At 40.9% G+C, this 17,848-nt stretch overlaps 1 protein-coding gene across 4 annotated transcripts in view; it reads left to right on the plus strand.

The window, feature by feature from the left end:
• The window catches only part of Rad18 (RAD18 E3 ubiquitin protein ligase), a 96,522-nt gene extending 82,873 nt beyond the window's left edge, over positions 1 to 13,649 (plus strand). For all 4 annotated transcript variants that reach the window (XM_055628527.1, XM_055628528.1, XM_055628529.1 and 1 more), the window contains one exon: positions 12,703 to 13,649. In XM_055628527.1, coding sequence (XP_055484502.1) covers positions 12,703 to 12,802 — 100 coding nt within the window. In that variant the 3' untranslated portion in view covers positions 12,803 to 13,649. The remainder of the gene's footprint in view (positions 1 to 12,702) is intronic.
• The last annotated feature ends 4,199 nt before the right edge of the window (positions 13,650 to 17,848 follow it).

Here is a 17,848-nt window from a genome sequence, read left to right on the forward strand (position 1 = left end):
GGCGTAGGTCTCAGGTTGGGCCAATTATTGGTTGGACTTTCCCTTAAACTGTTCCCTCATCATCACTGCATTTCTTGTAGGCAGAGTAATTTTGGATCACAGGTTTTATCAGTGTGTTGTTATTCCCCTCCTTCCACTAGTCCTGCCTGGCTAGGAGGTAGTCACTTCAGTCTTCAGGTCTCTGCCTGTTAGGAGTCTCAGCCAGAGCCACACCGTTGTCCTCCCAGGAGCCTAACCTGTCGAAGGCATCCAGATTGACAAAGAGATATCTCCCCCCAGTTTCACTTCTTGTTTGCAGCCTCTCACCTTCCACTCCCATGCTCCCCACACCTGATCCCCACTCTTGTTTCCTACCTATTCCATTTCCTGCTCAGTTCCCTCTCTTACACTTTGGCTGTCTATTCTATTTCCCCTTTGAAATGAAATTCTGCCACCCTGCCTTGGGCCCTCCTTGATACTTGGCTTCTTTGGGTCCATGGATTGTAGTATGATTATCCTGTACTATAGGTGTAATACCTGCTTCTAAGTGAGTACATACCATACATGTCTTTCTGAGTCTAAGTTACCTCACTCAGGATGATCTTTTCTAGTTCTATCCATTTGCCTGCAAATGTCATGATTTCTTTGTTTTTAATAGCTGAGTAGTATTCCATTGTGTAAATGTACCACAATTTCTGTATCCATTCTTCAGTTGAGGGACATCTAGGTTGTTTCAACATCTAATGAGATGATCATATGTTTTTTTTTTTTCTTTCAGTTTGTTTATATGGTAGATTATATTGATGGATTTTTGTTTGTTGAAACATTCCTGGGGTAAAGCCTACTTGATCATGGTAGATGCTATTTTGACATGTTCCTGGATTTGGTTTGCAAGTAGTTTATTAAGTATTTTTGCATCAATGTTCAAAAGAGAGATTGGTCTGAAATGCTCTTGCTTTGTTGGGTCTTTATGTGGCCTCATAGAATAAGTTTGGCAATGTTCCTTCTGTTTCTGTTTTGTGGAACAGTTCAAGGAGTATTGGTATTAGTTCTTCTTTGAAAGTCTGGTATAATTTGTTGCTAAATCCATCTGACACAGGGCTCTTTTTGGTTGAGAAGCTTTTGATGACTGCTTCTATTTCACTGTGAGTTACAGATTTATTTAAGTTCTTAACCTGATCTTGATTTAACTTTGTTAAGTGGTATCTGTCATGAAAATCATACATTTCATTTAGATTTACCAATGGCATACAGGTTTTTGAAGTACAATCTAATGATTCTTTGGATTTCCTTGCTATGTGTTGTTATGTCCCTGTTTCCATTTCTGATTTTATTAACTTGGATATTCTCCCTCTGTCTTTAAGTTAGTTTGGCTAAGTGTTTGTCTATCTTGTTGATTTTCTCAAAAACCAGCTCTTGGTTTTGTTGATTCTCTATATTGTTCTCTTTGTTTCTAGGTTATTGATTTCAGCACTGATTTTGATTACTTCCTGCCTTCGACTCCTCTTGGGTGTGTTTGCCTCCTTTTTTTCTAGAGTTTTCAGGTGAGCTGTTAAGTTGCCAGTATGAGCTCTCTTGACTGAAGGCACTTAGTGCTACACACTTTCCTCTTAGCACTGCTTTCGCTGTATTTCATAAGTGTGGGTATGTTGTGCCTTCATTTTTATTGAATTCTAGAAAGTCTTTAATTTCTTTATTTCCTCTCTGACCCAGTGGTTATTAAGTAGAGAGTTGTTCAGTTTCCATGAGTTTGTAGGAATTCTATTGTTTCTGTTGTTGTTGAAGTCTACCTTTAATCCATGGTGCTCTGATGGAATACAAAATTGAAATTTTTATTTCAATTTTCTTGTATTTTTGAGGTTTGCTTTATGTCTGGGTATGTAGTCAGTTTTGGAGAAGGTTCCATGAGGTGATGAGAAGGTATATTCTTTTGTGTTTGGATGGAATGTTCTGTAGGTCCAATTCACTCATAATGTCAGCTAGTTTTGTTATTTCTTAGTTTCTGTCTCAGTGTTCTTTCCATTAGTGAAAGAGGTGTGTTGAAGTCTCCTACTGATTTAAGATTTAGTAATGTTTCTTTTATAAATGTGGGTGCCCTTGCATTTGGGGCATATATGTTCAGAATTAAGATATCATCTTGGTTGATTTTTCCTTTAAGTATGAAGTGCTCTTCCCCCTCCCTTTTGATTAATTTTGGTTTAAAGTCTATTTTATTAGATATTAGAATAGCTACTCCAGCTTGTTTCTTATGTCCTTTTGCTTGGCAAAAACTTTTTCCAGCCCTTTATTATGAGATAATGTCTATCATTATTGCTGAGGTGTGTTTCTTATATACAACAGAATGATGGGTCCTGTTTACCCATCCATTCTGTTTTTTATTGGCCATTGATGTGAGATATTAATGACCAGTTGTTACTTCTTGTTATTTTGATGGTGGTGGTGGTAGAGTGTATGTGCATGCTTCCTTTCTTTTGGTTTTGCGGCTGTGGGGTTATTTCCTGTGCTTTCCTGAGCCTCTTTGGGTTGGAGTTTTCCTTCTAGTATCTTCTGTAGGGCTGGTTTTCTGGCTAGGTACTGTTTAAACTTGGTTGTGGTGTGGAATATCTTGTTTTCTCCATCTATGGTGATAGAAAGTTTTTCTGGGTATAGAAGTCTGGGTTGACATTTTTGCTCTCTTAGTGTCTCCATGACATCTGACCAGTCTCTTCTGGCATTCATGGTCACTGTTGAGAAGTCAGGTGTAATTGTGATAGGTTTACCTTTATATGTGGAATGGCCATTTTTTCCCTTGCAGCTTTTAATGTTCTTTCTTTGCTCTGTACATTTGGTGTTTTAATTATTATGGGAGCATTTTCTTTTCTGGCCCAACCTATTTGGTGTTCTGTAGACTTCTTGTATGTTTATAGGCATTTCTTTCATTCGTTGGGGAAGTTTTCTTCTATGATTTTGTTGAAAATATTTTCATTTAGTAGAGAGCCCTCATTGTGGTAAATGGTCTGGGAGAACAGCTTATCTTCCTCCAATGCCAAAGTCAAAACATGAATTGTCTCAGTACAGTCTATGACTTGTACTCCTTCCAGCCCAAATTGTATTTGAGCTTTCATTTTGGTCAGAAGGTCATGCTCCAAGAGCAAGTAGTGGCACCCTGGAATTACCATGAATGAATGGGTTACCCATCCCATTCTTAAGTACATTTTTCTTTGGGTAGTCCATAGGTAGGACTTAGTTCCTGTCGCCCCTTAGACTGGGGTCCTTTTATCAGACAGTGGTCTCATAGATTGTTTCAGTACTGAATGTTGAACCCCAGTGCCCACTAGAAAATCCACAAGTTTCCCTTCCACTTTTAGGATTACCCAAGGCTCATGGAGAGGTTTTGAGCTCCAACACCTTCAGTCATCAATTTCCCATAGTTCGAGGATCTTGGGACGCTCTTCCTGACTTTTCTGGGGATACTCATTCTTCCATTGCCCCAATCCTTTGCAATAGGCACATTGGTCTTTCTGCAGAGGCCTATAGGTGTGGAAATTGGCTGCCCCATGGCCTATGGCCATTCCTCGACTGGCTGTCATGGGCATATCTCTGCCTCCTACTTGGGCTAATAGGTGAAGTCTATCTGGGTGACTTCATTCAGGAAGGAGAATTAGGGCCAATCCCCATGTCTTTTTATCTTCTGGGATCTCTCAGTTGTATACCTTTTCTGCTATGGCGATTAACTTACCTCTATTCTTGCTAGTGAATCCATCAAGTCTCTGAAGCTTCTGGTGAATATCAAGGTATGCTTGAGCCACAAATGTCACGTTGATTGCAGACTGGTGCTGTGGACCCTTTGGGTCAATGTGCGTGTAGGTTTGATAAATTTCCAGGAGTCTCTTCAGGTAATTTCTAGAGGACTCTTTTTTTTTTTTTTTTTTTCTGTACTGTCTCAGTTAATTTAGACATATTTATGGGTCACCTAGCAGCTTCCTGGAGGCCATTTATTTGAATCTGATGGTAAATGCAAAGCCATTCCCTACCTGCAGCTGGGAGGATGATCCCAGTCTGGTTGATCCAAGTGGAAAGCTACATCAACCTGTACTTGGGTTTGGGCCCCTAGAACCAATCTCTTGGCAGCCCCTATAATGTTGTTCCTCTCCTCAGCGTTGAAGAGGGCTTGCAAAAGCTGCTGGCAGTCATCCTAGGTGGGTTGATGTGTCAGTATTATGGAATCTAAAATGTCAATAAGGGTGGAGGGCTTCTCTGAGAATTTAGGTGTTTGGGCCCTCCAGTTGTACAGATCACTGCTGGAAACAGGAACATAGGTCTGCAATTGGCAACTGTCTACATTTGGTGAAACCAAGTATAGAGCATGGCCACTGTGGAGTCAGGATGGGGTCCAGTTCAGGACCTTGTGAGGGGATTTCTTTGGAAAGTCTGGGGATTATGTGCTTCTATCCCTTTTTCTCCCCTCATTTTCCTATCCCTTTCTCTGTTCCCTCAGACTCCTTTTCCCCATTCTCATTATCATACCCCACTCCTTGGGCTGGCTCTGGGCTGGGGAGGAGGGTCTAACTCCTCTTTAAGTGCTGAGTGAGGAAGGACTTCTGGCCTTAGGCCAGGTCTTTCCTTAACCAGAAGGAGGGCCTCTGTGACATAACCAGGAGGTTGACCACCACATGCATCAGAACTGGGAGGAGGGCCTTCTAGTGAAGTGGAACTGAGCACCAAGGGTGGAGTGGGGAGGAGAGCTGCAGACTGCTAGGGAGTTAGCAGAAGAGCTGGGAGGAGGTGGGGGTGCAGGGGAAGAGCTTCTGCCTGTGGCAGAGGGGAGAGGAGAGACTTAAGCAAAGGGTGTAGGCTTTCACCAGGTCCTGCCAGATGACTGTACTTGGTCAGGGTGTCCTGGCCTCCACAAAATAACCTTTAACCACGAAAATTGTGAGTAGGTGGAACGTTCCTTCCTCTGGCCATCCGACTTTGAAAGTTGGCCATTCTATTCCTGAAAAAGGTGGTTAGTTTTTGCAGGGTGAACAAGCAAGTCATTTTTGTCTGCCAGATGCCTGAATTCCTTAAAATGGGCCTGAATAAGGCCGAGAGAGGAGTTGTCTGCATTTGGCCCATCCTGTAGATTAAAGAGTTACTCCCAGAAATAAAACATCAGTATCATAAGTATTATACTGACCCAAATATAAACACATACATAAATGTTCCCAGGAAAACTAAAGTAAAAAACAAAGTCTAGGTTGACCTAACAGCTCCCTTGTGTGCAGTATGAGAAAAGACTACTTGCTGAAACCAAAACCAGATGAGAACCTTCCAGTTCTCCTGAAACCAGATGAGAGCCTCCAAGCTTTCCCAAAGAGGGGTTGAGAGCATCCTCTGACACCTCGGGCCAGAAACTCCAAGGGCCAACCAAAACCATATGGACTTCCAACACCAGAACCAGAACTGGATCCGTAGACAGAGACCAACATATATAGACACTTAGGAAACTTGGAAACTCCAAGCAGGAAACTTGGAGATTTCCCTGAAATGCTCCACTACCTGAGTAGGGTCCTTCAGCAAGATCCTGGCTGAGCCTCCAAATGTTAGGGTCTGAATCTCGCTGAAGAAAAGACTCCAGACTCACATAGTATGCAAACAGCACACAGCATTTATTTTTAGCAGAACTCTAGCATGATAGGGTCACCATCTTGACAAAATGGCAAAGACCCCCTAAGTGGGGTGTATTTATAGACGGGAATTCCAAGGATGTGTAGGTGAACTTTACCTTGATTGGTGGGCAGCCAGCCAAGGGGTACGGGGCCAATCCTGATTGGCCAGGGCCTTAGGGACTTTCCCAAATAGCTATAATGTAACAACTGTGTCTGGTCCAGCTAGACTTTGGAGTTGATGCTGATTGGCTACTCTTTCTATATGGTTTCTCTTTTTAGAAACTGAAACCAAAACTGAAGCTCAAGCCTAGTCAGTTAAAGTTAAGACTAAAGCCTGTCATGTAGTCAGACCAGCCTGATGGTGGGTTGGTTGGAATTGAGCCCTCTCAATCTGTTCTGGTCTCAGGGGCCGCACATCAGGGTTGGTCCTGGGAAATTGCAAAGGCCAGGGAACTGGGGTGTGGGGAACCGAGGGCTGTGGGCAGACCTGGCCACTGTTGCTGGCTGGCTGTGGCAGGCCCTGTACAGCTATATTTATACAAACATTTGTACTTTCTGATGTAAAAGAATAAAAATACAGGTGTAAGGCAAAGATTTCTGCCTTGTTTCCCTTTGTGTGGTTTCATTGTGGAACTGGAGTCCTGGTGTATTAACTAATTACTTGTCAGAAGTTGTTTCTATGTCTACATTATTTCTTTGGACAGTGTGGTAGTTCTTTAAGCAAAGTCTCAAACCAAATAAAGAAACATCTCTCTTCACATCTGAGGTGAATTTCTCCTTTTCCCTCATTCCTACCTCCTTGTCTGGATCCACTTCCCTTTGTCCTTCTTTCAACTTCAGTTGCTCCCTTTCAACTGGGTCTTTCTTGTTTTGTTTTAGTGTGCAGTAGTAGCTTTGCAGCTACAGATAATCCTCCTTTCCACTTCCTTAGATGATGTCAGCTGCAGTTTGTTTCTTTATCTTCCATTCCGAGCCTTTGTAGGCCTCCATACTGTTAAATACTGAGGGCATTTTCAGAATTCCCTTTCCATGCCTTATTAGCAATATTTTATACTAAGTAGGAAGATCAGAAAGTCAAGGTCATCCTCAGCTATGTATCCAGTTTGAGGCCAGCCTGGACTACATGAGAACCTGTGTCCAAAATAATAAATGATGATGATGATGTTTTAAGATCAGTTCAAAAATTTGAAGTGGATTAAAATTCCACAATAGAAAATATCTGGATAACACCAAAGAAGACAGAAATGATGGAATAGAGAAAACAACAAAAAGAGCTCTACACAAATTCTGCTTTATAAATGATTATAGGAATGGTTCTACAACCCAATAGAACTAGACACTGCAGAACAGATTGAAAAAGATGTGCTCTGCCCCCTTACTTTTTCTACAAATAACATTTTTTTTTATTCCAAGATACCAATACATTGAAAGCAAAATATGGAAAGGTATGCCATAGATATTCTGAAGAAGGCTAACATAATGATAGTGTCAGATAAGATAGACTTGAAGGTAAAAACCGTAATAGAGCCAAAGACATAATGCTGGAATAGGTTGATCTATCAAGAAGACAAAATGTTTTGAGAACATGTATGCATGTAACAAGAGTTTCAAAGTATATGAAGCAAAAATGATGAGCTGGAAAGCCATGACAGGCAACAAGAAGAAAAATTTCACACACACACCTCCAAACCCCCCCCCCCCCCCAAAAATATTGCCGTGGACTTAGATTCATTCCATCACAGCCATTTGTGGAGAGGACTGTGCGAATTACAGTGAGCCTGCAGAATTGCATGCCGATGATGTCCCACTCTCAGGGCCCTCCTTTCTTCCTCAGAGAATGGTTTCTTAAAGCAAAAGAACGTGAGAATTCTCTGGCTCTGTGAATCTTTCATGTTCTCCAGGAGCTAGCCCATCTCATCTCTTTCAGTGAGTGCTGTATCATGAATGGCATTTAGACACACTAAAACACACACCTTCCTGGGGTCTTACTCATCTTTTTGTCTTTTTATTTACCATTTCATTTTCTTGGTACTGTTTCTCAAAAATGCTATTTTTAACTTTGATGAAATGTATTATGTCTGTGTTAATTATTTTTGACATACCTGGTAAACCCTTTTCCCAACACAAAATCACCAAGACTTTTATGGCTTAGAAATATTAGGTTTTGCATTAAGAGTTGTATCCCATTTCAGAAACATTTTCATGAATGTCATAAGGTGTAGAGGTGATTGTGGTTCAGTGGTTCTTTTTTTCATAAGGCTTTCCAATTCTTGTAGCACTAGGTATTGAAGAGATGACCCATGCCTGTTTCATATGTGTGTGTACATTTGTTTCTGGAATTACTTTTGTGTTCTATTGATCATATAACACTTTGTAATAATCAGGTGATGTAGGACTTCTTTTTAAATAAATGTAATGTTTTATATTTGGATTCATTTGTTGTTGTTTTTATATTACTTTTGATAAATGTATAAGGTGGCAGAGGAAATATTCCTTGGTAGTGTATCTGCTATGGCCTGGTGTAAAACTGAGATGACCCTGGGACCAGGCTGGCTGTGCTATGTAAATTATTTCCATTTGACGTTTAAGTTCTGTTGAGCCCTTCTGTTCTTTGATTCTATGATAACCCATTGCAGAGTGGGACTATTTTGGTAGAGAGTGGCAAAGTCTTTAGCATCCAGATGGGACTCTAGCATCACATAAGGTGGCTTAAACAATAGAATTGTATTTTCCCACAGCATTAGAGGCTGGAAGTCCAAGATAAAGAGGTTGATAGAATTGATCTCTGAATACCACTATCCCCAAAAAGGTGCACAAAATACATATTTTAGAAACAAACCCTCAGAGATCAAACAAACCCTTTTCTGCTGTTCATGGGCCATGATACCTCTTTCTCCAAACAGCATCTCTGGATTGGCTATATTGGTATACCCTCTCGGTAGGAGTTTGGCCAATATTAAACTTTATTCTTTTATTGGACTGCTGTAACCCTGGGTCAAGGTTGGCAAAGCATGACCATGAGCCAGATATGCTCCATTGTCTGATTTTGTTAATAAAGCTTTTTTGTTTGTTTTGTTTTGTTTAGAGCATAGCTGTACATTCCTTTACCTATGGGTTTGCATTGTTTCTTTGTTTTTTCATATTACAACAGAGTCAAGTAGTTGTGGTCAACTTTCTGAGTTGTCAAAGCCCAAAGTATTTAAACCATTATAGAAGTTTTGCTAGACCTTGATTTAAATCAGAAGAATCTAAACCTCTTCTGTGACTCTTTATACTCGGAGTATAAAGAGTCTTTGTAAGTTTTATAAAAATGTCATCTGACTCTTCTGGGTAAAAAGATGGGGTAAATGCGGAAGATCATTTAAACATAGGTGACATTCTAACTGATGGGGAAGAGCACACTGTGGAGGGGCAGCGGTACTAACAACGTTGATACCTGAATGGAGGAGCTTGTAGACAGAGACTGGTGGACTTTGACATTCGGAGCAATCCATGGAAGGCCCCTCACACTGGAAAAATGCCATTGTAAGAGTCTCTCTGATAGTAGCAAGTACTTTGGTTTTCCTGCCAGCCCTCCCCCTGTCAGATGAATTGGAACATAATTTTGTCTTTGTTGACGTACTTTTTTTTTAAACTATTTTATTTTTGTTTCTTAATATCTTTCTCCCTACTCTACCCCAATCCTTTCCAACACCCCAACACCAGGTAGGAGAGAGAAGGGATTAGTGGGAGAGGGGGCACAGTTCTTTTTAGCTACTTTTCTGCTGGTTAGGGTCGTCAGGTTCCTTGTGGGAAGTCCAATCTTCCTTTTAGGATATCTCCAACTTCTTCTCATCAGCTGCATCATCAGCAACCAGGAGCAGAGGGAGGAGTACCAGCAGATGCTTTCTTTCTTGGAGCTTTCTTCTCTCTTTGGGCCCTGGCATTTATTCTCTCTCAAGAGTCCTCAGATATAAATTATCTGTAGCCAGCAAAGGTCCCCTCTCAGAGCCTGTACTAGGCAAATAGTTTGCTCCTATGGACAGTCTGAACCAGTTCTATATCCTACACCTGGGATCACAACAAAAAAATGTAATAAAAAAGCCAGCCACTGAATTCATGTTAGAGACAGCTCCTGCCCCCCTTACTAGGGAACCCACCTGGAAACTGAGCTGCCAATGGGCTTCCTTTGAGCAGGGGTTCTAGGTTCCCTACACTCTGCCCAAAGTTTGGTTATAAGTCTCAGCATCTCCTTTGATACCCTGATGGGTAGAGTCTTTCAGCCCCTGTGGAAGGCTCCTGTCCTGTTCCTTGTCTTCTCCTACTTACGATGTCTATCCTGTTTGCCCTTCTGAGTGATTTCTTAAATGTATTATTAGTCATCAGTCCTCCTAGCTTTTGTCTGTGATGCCTTTCCTTAGCTTTCATCTTTGAAAGATGTTTTTGCTGGGGGTAGATTCTAGGTTGATAGTTTTTCTTCTGGCACTTTAAAGTTATCACTGTATCACCTCAAGGTCTGTCTGGTTTCTAATGAGAAGTCTACTGTAAGTCTTTCCTTTATGGAATGTCCCTTTTCTCTGCCTGCCTCCAAAGATTTTCATCACTTTGAATACGAGCTTTTTTCTGTTTATTATTTGTTAATGGGAGTGGGACTGACCACCTTTAGTATTTGTTTTATTGTCTTTAATTATTTTTAGAAAACTCACAGTTTAATTTTCCACCATTTTTCTGTTGGGATTTTAGTGATGTGTGTGTACGTGCATACATGCATACACACACTTTTTCTTTGTGTTTCCATTTGAATTTTTTAAAAAAGATTTATTTTTATTTAAATGTATTATGTATGAATGTGTGTGTGTGTGTGTGTGTGTGTGTGTGTGTGTGTGTGAGAGAGAGAGAGAGAGAGAGAGAGAGATAGGGAGAGTATGTGTGTACATATACAAGGGAAATTGAAGAGGACATTGAATCCTCTGAGCTGGAGTTAAAGATGGCTAAGAGATACTTCCTGTGTTCTGGAGCAAGTGCTCTTAACCACTGAGCCATCTCTACAGCCCTCAATTTGGATGGTTTGTGTTGGTGCATCTTTTAAATTTACTGAATCATTTCTCAGTTTTATATCTTCTTTAATTCTCCTTTGAATAAGTATTTCCTTTCTGATACCTTAGAACTTTCCTAGTGTTTCCATTTGATTTGTTCATATCATTTCCACGACTGCTGAAATTTTCTGGATGTTTCCTGCCTTTTCTGCTAGAGGCCTCAGTGTATATTATTGATCATAATTATTTTGAAGTTGTGTGGTCTGGTGGGTCCAGTATGTGGGCTACCTCTGCATCAGCTGCTTTGTGCATGGCAGTGGGGCCTCTTTCTTGCTTCTTTTGTGTCTTCATTTTAGTCCAGGACTGAAATGTAGGATGCCAGAGAATGAGCGTGTTTGTACCAGAGCTTATTTCTGTCTGTCCATTAATAAGGGGAGATAATCCAGGTAATTCATGAGTTGGCCTGGCTGGTTTTCAATGTTTGATCTGGCTGACTTGGCCAAAGTATCTGTGAGATCATCAGCTCCCCTCCCCACCCCCATTAGAAACTCAGATTTTTGTCTGAGCTCCAGGGACCAATGCATTTCTGATCTTCACAGAAGAGAAGCATCTGGGGAGACAGACGTACTTTGTGACTGTCTCAGTATGCCCTCCTGTTTCTGGCCTATTCCAGGCTTCCTCATGAGCACTCATTGGAGGAATGAGGCTTGCAAGTACATGTGAACTTAAGTGTTTGCCTTGCTCTGCTACCTTGTACTTAAGAATTCATGCCAACCTGATCTACATTGTTTGTTTCAGATCAGCCAGAGCTGTATAGTAAATTCCATGTTAACAAAACAAACAACTGCAACAAAAAGAATTAATGGTAAAAATATATGTGTAATATGTTAGAGATCTATTATGTTCCATTTTCAACGTCAAAAGAAAGAAAGGAAAAAAAAAAAAAAGGATCCCTGAGCCATTTAGCTGATTGCACAGCAGCTCTCTCTTTCATTATCTAATGCTCTGCCCAAAGTGAGGAAATTTGTATGGCCCATCTATCTTTGGAGAGGGACTTGTTTTTTTCTTTAGGTTTTGTTTAGTGTGAGTGCATGGGTGGTTGTGTGGTGTTTGTGTGTGTGTGTATGTGTCCATGTCAGAGAGACAGAGATAGAAGTTCTCACTGGCCTGGGACTTAGTAAGTTAGGCCCGCTGTCAGCCCATCCCATGGATCTAGACACCTATCTGCCTCCCCAGTACTGGGATTACAAGCACTGACTACTGTGCTTGGCTTTTTAATGTGGGCTTTTCTTGGTGTTTTGTTGCTGTCAAGAGACACCATGACTGTGGCTGCTTTTATAAAAGAAGGCGTTTCATTGGGGCTTGCCTACATTTCAGAGGTTTAGTCTGTTACCATGGCAGCAAGCATGGCAGCGTGCAGACAGACCTAGTACTAGAGAAGTCATAGCTGCGAGTTCTACATCCAGGCCTTTAGGAAGCAGGAAGAGAGCTAACACTGGGCCTGACCCCAGTGACACACCTCCTCCAACAAGGCCATACCTCCTAATCCTTCTCAAGTACCGTCACTACCTGATGACTAAGCATTCAAATATATGAGCCTGTGATGGCCATTCTTACTCAAATCACCACAGGGTTCTAGGGATGGAACTCAAGATTTTAATGACTGACCTATCTCCTTGGCTCTGCTTGTTTTTGAGATGAGATTTGGATATAGTAATTGTACCTTCTCTCAGGGTGGCCTAGAGCTCACTATGTAGACCAGGCTGTCCTTAAAACCAGAATTTCCTTCCTCTGCCTCCCGAGTACTGGAATTACAGGCATGTGCTGCTTTTTAAAGGTACTAGATTTTGATTTAAGGGAAGGACTCTTTCTTTGGTCTTTGCAAATTCATTGTTCTCATACTTTAACAAAGTGGGAATAATTACAGTGATGATTCAAATTGTAGACTGTCTTTAGAGAGAGGGTAGTTGTGGGTTTTAGTGAAATCGTGAGTGTGGAAGTACTTGGTATGCCGGGGATTCTCATAGAATAATGACCATTGCTTTCTAATATGTCATTTCTGCTTTTCTTGTTTTCAGAAATGATCAAAACATAGAAGTAAGCCCACAACAGAATCGCCGCTCTAGAGCCGCTGAAGGTGCTGAGATTGAACCAAGAAACAAGCGGAATAGGAATTAGTATGAGCTTTTGCCAGCTTTTCCATACAGTGACCTGAATGTGTGTTATTTTTATTGCCATATGTGCTTTCATATTTAGCAATATCCAAGGAAGATATTTAGTTCTAAATGTAATAGTTAATTTATTTTCATTCTTTGCCTTTCTGGAAGGAAAAAAAAAAAAGAAAAGAAAAGTTCTGAAATTGCCCTTCTTAGTCAGTTGCTTCCTTCCCTCTAAGACATTTTTTTCCCTAAAACACATTCACCAGCTTTGCACGGAGCACACATTCCTTAGCAGGAGTGTTTGCCTTGGTTTGACTTCTCTATTTCAGGATGTTTTAAAGTCATTTTTCACTTCTTTCCATTGGGGAACCAACCTCAGCAACAGCTTCCTTTTGGTAAGAGTATGCATGCTTTTGTCATAATCCACAAAGCCTTGGTGTAAGTGGGTGAGACCAGGCCACCAGCAGTTACTAGTTGGTGCCCAAGTTGAATGTATGTGGTTGTTAGACACACCTGTGTTTTACATATAGAGTAGATTTATAATGTGAAGTCACAAAGTGAATTTTATAATTTTTGAAAAGTCAGGAAAGTTAGTATTGTAATTTAAGGTAACAGTCACAGTAACTCTGAAACATGCATATTCTTCTGAAGTGCCACTTAAAAATTATTAGTATTTTTCCACAGGGCCAGGCAGATCTCTAACACTTGGAATCCCAACTGTTAAAAAAAAATAAAAAAGAAAAAAAGAAATAAATGGATTTTATCAACGAATAATACAATTTGTAATGTCCTTGAAACAGTGTCTTGTGGGTATTTGAATAGAGGCTATAAATCTTTATATTGCATTTGTCATAAAATTTGTTATTGTGTGAAAAATGCCTGCAGTTTCCATTGCCTTTGTTTGGAAGGTTCCCCCAACCCCGCCAATCCCTTAGACTCTGCCCAGGCCAGACACACGAGCTTTCACACTCAGCAGCACATATGGCCTGTTACAACAATGAGTTTATTACTGCTGGGAAAACGATTGTGACTTCTCCTTTCCAGAGATTATCTCTGTGGACATTGGCTTTTTGCTATGCTATGCAGATTCTGATGTGTGAGTGTGTGTGTTGTGGAGTCTCTTACTGTGATAGTGGTTGAACGTTTTCACACTGACATTGCCATTGGTTTTCCTCATGGGTTCCCAGAGTTTGGGAAGCAGACAACAGGACCACTCACTGAGTCTGTGAGTGTGTTTATGTGAGATAAGTGAGAAGAGGTTAGCACTGACATGTTGTTTTCTAACACTGCGTTAACAGATATTAGGCTGTAGTAAAAACCATATTTCAGTAAAAATTACAGAATCTGCCATACCTTAAACTGGAAGCAATTACTGCTATATTTACAGGATAAAAACATTTTGCAGAGGAGAGGTGAAACACAAGCCAGGAAGCCACTACTGAATACTTGGAATATAATGAAGGCCAGCAGTCATTACATTCTAAAACTGCTTCTCAGTGGGGCAGATAGGAGAGTTTATTCCTCAAGGACAGTTGAGCAGAATATGGAAATGATTTTGTTTATTATGACTGAAGGGGTTGTAGGAGTGTACCATTTGAGCGGGAGCCCGGAGAGCTGTCAGATGTTGTCCTGCCTTATCACAGTGAGCATTGATTTTCTTCACGGTTCTAGGGGCTGGAAGGCTAGATCGATAGGGTGGTTCTTAAACTTCCTAATGCTGCAACCCATTCATATAGTACCTCACATTGTAGTGACCCCCAACCACAAAATTATTTTTATTGCTACTTCATAACTGCAAATTTTGCTGCTGTTGAGAAATGTAATGTAAATATCCGTGTTTTCTGATGGTCTTAGGTGAGCCCTGTGAAAAGGTGGTTTGACCCCTATCCCAAGGGAGGTCACAACCCACATGTTGAGAACTACTGGTCTAGGCTAAACTCTCAGTGGTAGCAAGATTAAAAATAACATAAAGGCTTGAAAAGCAAAACTTAATGGGTGTTGCATTTATGACCTCTGTCTGTGCTTTGAAGGAGATGTGTACTTAATATAAGACTGGGGAACCCAGCACACATGTAGATCCAAAATTGAACAGGAATTGAAGCTCCTAATTATAAAATTTACCTTAGTAAAATTTCAGTCTTTACTCAACTTCCTGTCCTTCACCAGCCATTGAGTCTCTTTTCTTCCTAACTATCCTCAAGGTGACTGCCATAGATTATACTGGCTAATAATACCAGTGACATATAACGTTTGGGTAAATGGGTGGATGCTGGTAAGCTGTGATGGGTCATTTGGAAAGGACATCTAGGTGGCTTTATTCTGTCAGGCCTTTTTACTTTGTAGTCTCCTTTTCTTCTACCCCATATGGAGCCATTGGTATAGCAGGAAAAGTGTTCACAAACATGAAGTCACAGGAGTTGCTCAGGACAGGATATGGTTAAAGACCTAGGTATCACAAGGAGCAGACAAGAGCAGGGAAGGCTTTGTACAGGATATTTTAAAATGTGCCCCTTGGCTCTGTAGAATAAGAACTACCCGGACCATTTGACCATACATGAACCCCAAATTTGACTTTGAGTTTTCATAGTAACAGGGAAAAGGCAAAAACAGTAGATTTCAAATCCTTAGCAATTTACAGAAGAAAACAGCAGTTCTTTAAATAGGCCACACTCTTTTCTCATAGGCTTAAATATTGATAATTATAAACATTAGAGGGAAAGTCAGACTCACTCAACTTACCACCTTTCTTTGATTTTAGCCCTAATGTTCGTCAGCTATTCTTAAGAAGCAAAGTTTGGTGGCTCAAGCCCATAATTCAAGTGCTCAGGAGGCTGAAGCAGGAGGACAGTGTATTTAAGGCAGCCTGCGACATAGTGGGATGCTGTTCTAGGAACTAACCTAGAAGAGAATATCAAAGGCTGGAAACAGGACACATTAGCACCAACACTTTTATATATTTAAAAAACCCGTATATATCTTTTAAAAACTACCTTATTGTATTTATTTATGTATGCGTAAGGACATGCATATGCCATGGCCTGCCTGTGAACATCAGAGGACCACTTAAGGAGTTTGTTATTCCCTAATAATGCCCCAGGATCAAATTTAGGTCATCAGGTTTGACAGCAAGTACCTTTATCCTGTGAGCCATCTCACTGGCCCCCAATTGTATCTTATAGGAGGACATTTTCTACCTAGTATTTTCAGGTGTTCATTGGGTCTCAGACCATTCAGAATTCAGACACTGGTGCATGCCTAAATATGTTGCTCTCCTGACATATTCTTCTGGGCATTTGTTGCACTTCCAACCTGTCCTCTGTCGTAACTGCAAGTGTTTTGCTTAGGGTGTCATCCCTGCGACATTTATTTCTGGTCCTCATGGTCTTACAGTGATCTAAGTGGAAATGATGAGAGTGGTCCTTTTTAGTCTGATAATTCAGCTTTGGCCTGGACCCGTTGTGTCTCTCATCAACATTTGTATCTTGTGTCTTCTTTCTTCAAATATTAGGCCTGCGTAGTAAGTGGTGTGTGGTTCTCCCTCCTGCTCCCCCACTCTTGTCTGTGGGTCCCAGGGACAAATGGAGCAGAAGCAACAAACAGAGGTTCAATGGCCCATGAGCAAAATGGAATAACTTTCTGGACCAGGTTCAGTGAGACTGCTCAACTTTATTCAGGGTGAACAAAGGCTTTGTAGTTCTTATGGAGTGGGTGGAGGGTTTCCACCCTCCAGATGCACATTATAGGCTGGGGCTTGAAGTGACAAGAATGCTTTATTTGCGTTTGGCAGCACTATCCTATCATATGAAAGGAAACACGGTACCTAATTATCCTGTGGGCAGATGTGGTTAGAGGCATCTTTGCCTAGAGACATTCTCCAGAGGAGATCAGACAGAGACAAGCACCTTCTGAGAAAGGGAGTTCTCAATTCTGGGCTGAGCTTGGGAGAGGGGTCCGGACATGGTAGATTGCAACCTCAGACAGCAGGTTCCTCCAATAGCGGTGTACAAAACTAAGAGCCCCTGTTGTAGACCAGAAGGAGAGTGAAGCATTTATCAGGTAATTACACAAATTAACACAGCTACAAGAAATGCAACAAAGAAAAGGATGTGGCGTTATGAAAGAACATGGCTTCTACAGGACTGTCTGCCCCACCAAATATCCATACATACTCAGGCACACATAAACATACATGCTTGTGTGTATACAAAAAACATGGACACACACACACAGTCCTTTTGTTTGTCATAAATTCCGTAGTACATTTCCAGTAGTCTAATCACTTAACCTCCTCTCTGGAATATGTGCTATATTTTGCACATTTTTTATTCTTAGACATTTAGGTTATTTAGGTTACTTCTAAGTTTTCTAGTTATAAACCATTCTGAACAGTGGGACTGTTTTTTGTTTTTTTTTTTTTAACATGTGGTTACTTTCCTAGGGTCCCAGACATATAGTAACAGCAGCAGCTTTGAGTAACATGTGGCCAGGTTTTCAGAACAGGAAGCACCAAAGTATGAGATTCCATACAAGCTTGCTCTGTGGGTTTTTTTAAATAACAAATATTAAGGAACAGATTGTAGTATCCAAGTGGGGATTTCAGTAAGTACATAAGGTTTTCTGTGTGCTTCTGGTAACGGTCAAAGTGGAGGACCTAAAATTGAAGTAAAAAACTGTGGAGTTACAAGCAAAAATCCGAAAGACTTGGTGTTCTACTATGATAGTTTTAATATTTAGGTCTCTGGCAGGGACTAGAGAACTCTTGTTTTGCACCCAGGCTTTGGGTAGCAGCTGGGTGCACAGCACTTGAATACATTGATATTCTGGAGCTGTTGTCATTCTAATGCTAACCAAAGAAACCCAGCTGGTTTGGATGGCAGGTGAACAGGCAGCAAGCAAGGCTGGCATTCTGCTGTGAATGTCTCTGCTTGGGTGGGAGCCCTGACAGAGCAGGGGAGTTTGTGCCTGGATTCTAACTTTAGAACTCACAAGCATCCACTTGAACCCATAGGGGTCCACATAGCAATGTTCATTTCTGTTTGGATCAGGTAAGCACTGCATCATGAAT

This window comes from Psammomys obesus, unplaced genomic scaffold, assembly GCF_907164565.1.
Source record: "Psammomys obesus unplaced genomic scaffold, mPsaObe1.curated_primary_1811, whole genome shotgun sequence".
Classification (NCBI taxonomy): domain Eukaryota; kingdom Metazoa; phylum Chordata; class Mammalia; order Rodentia; family Muridae; genus Psammomys; species Psammomys obesus.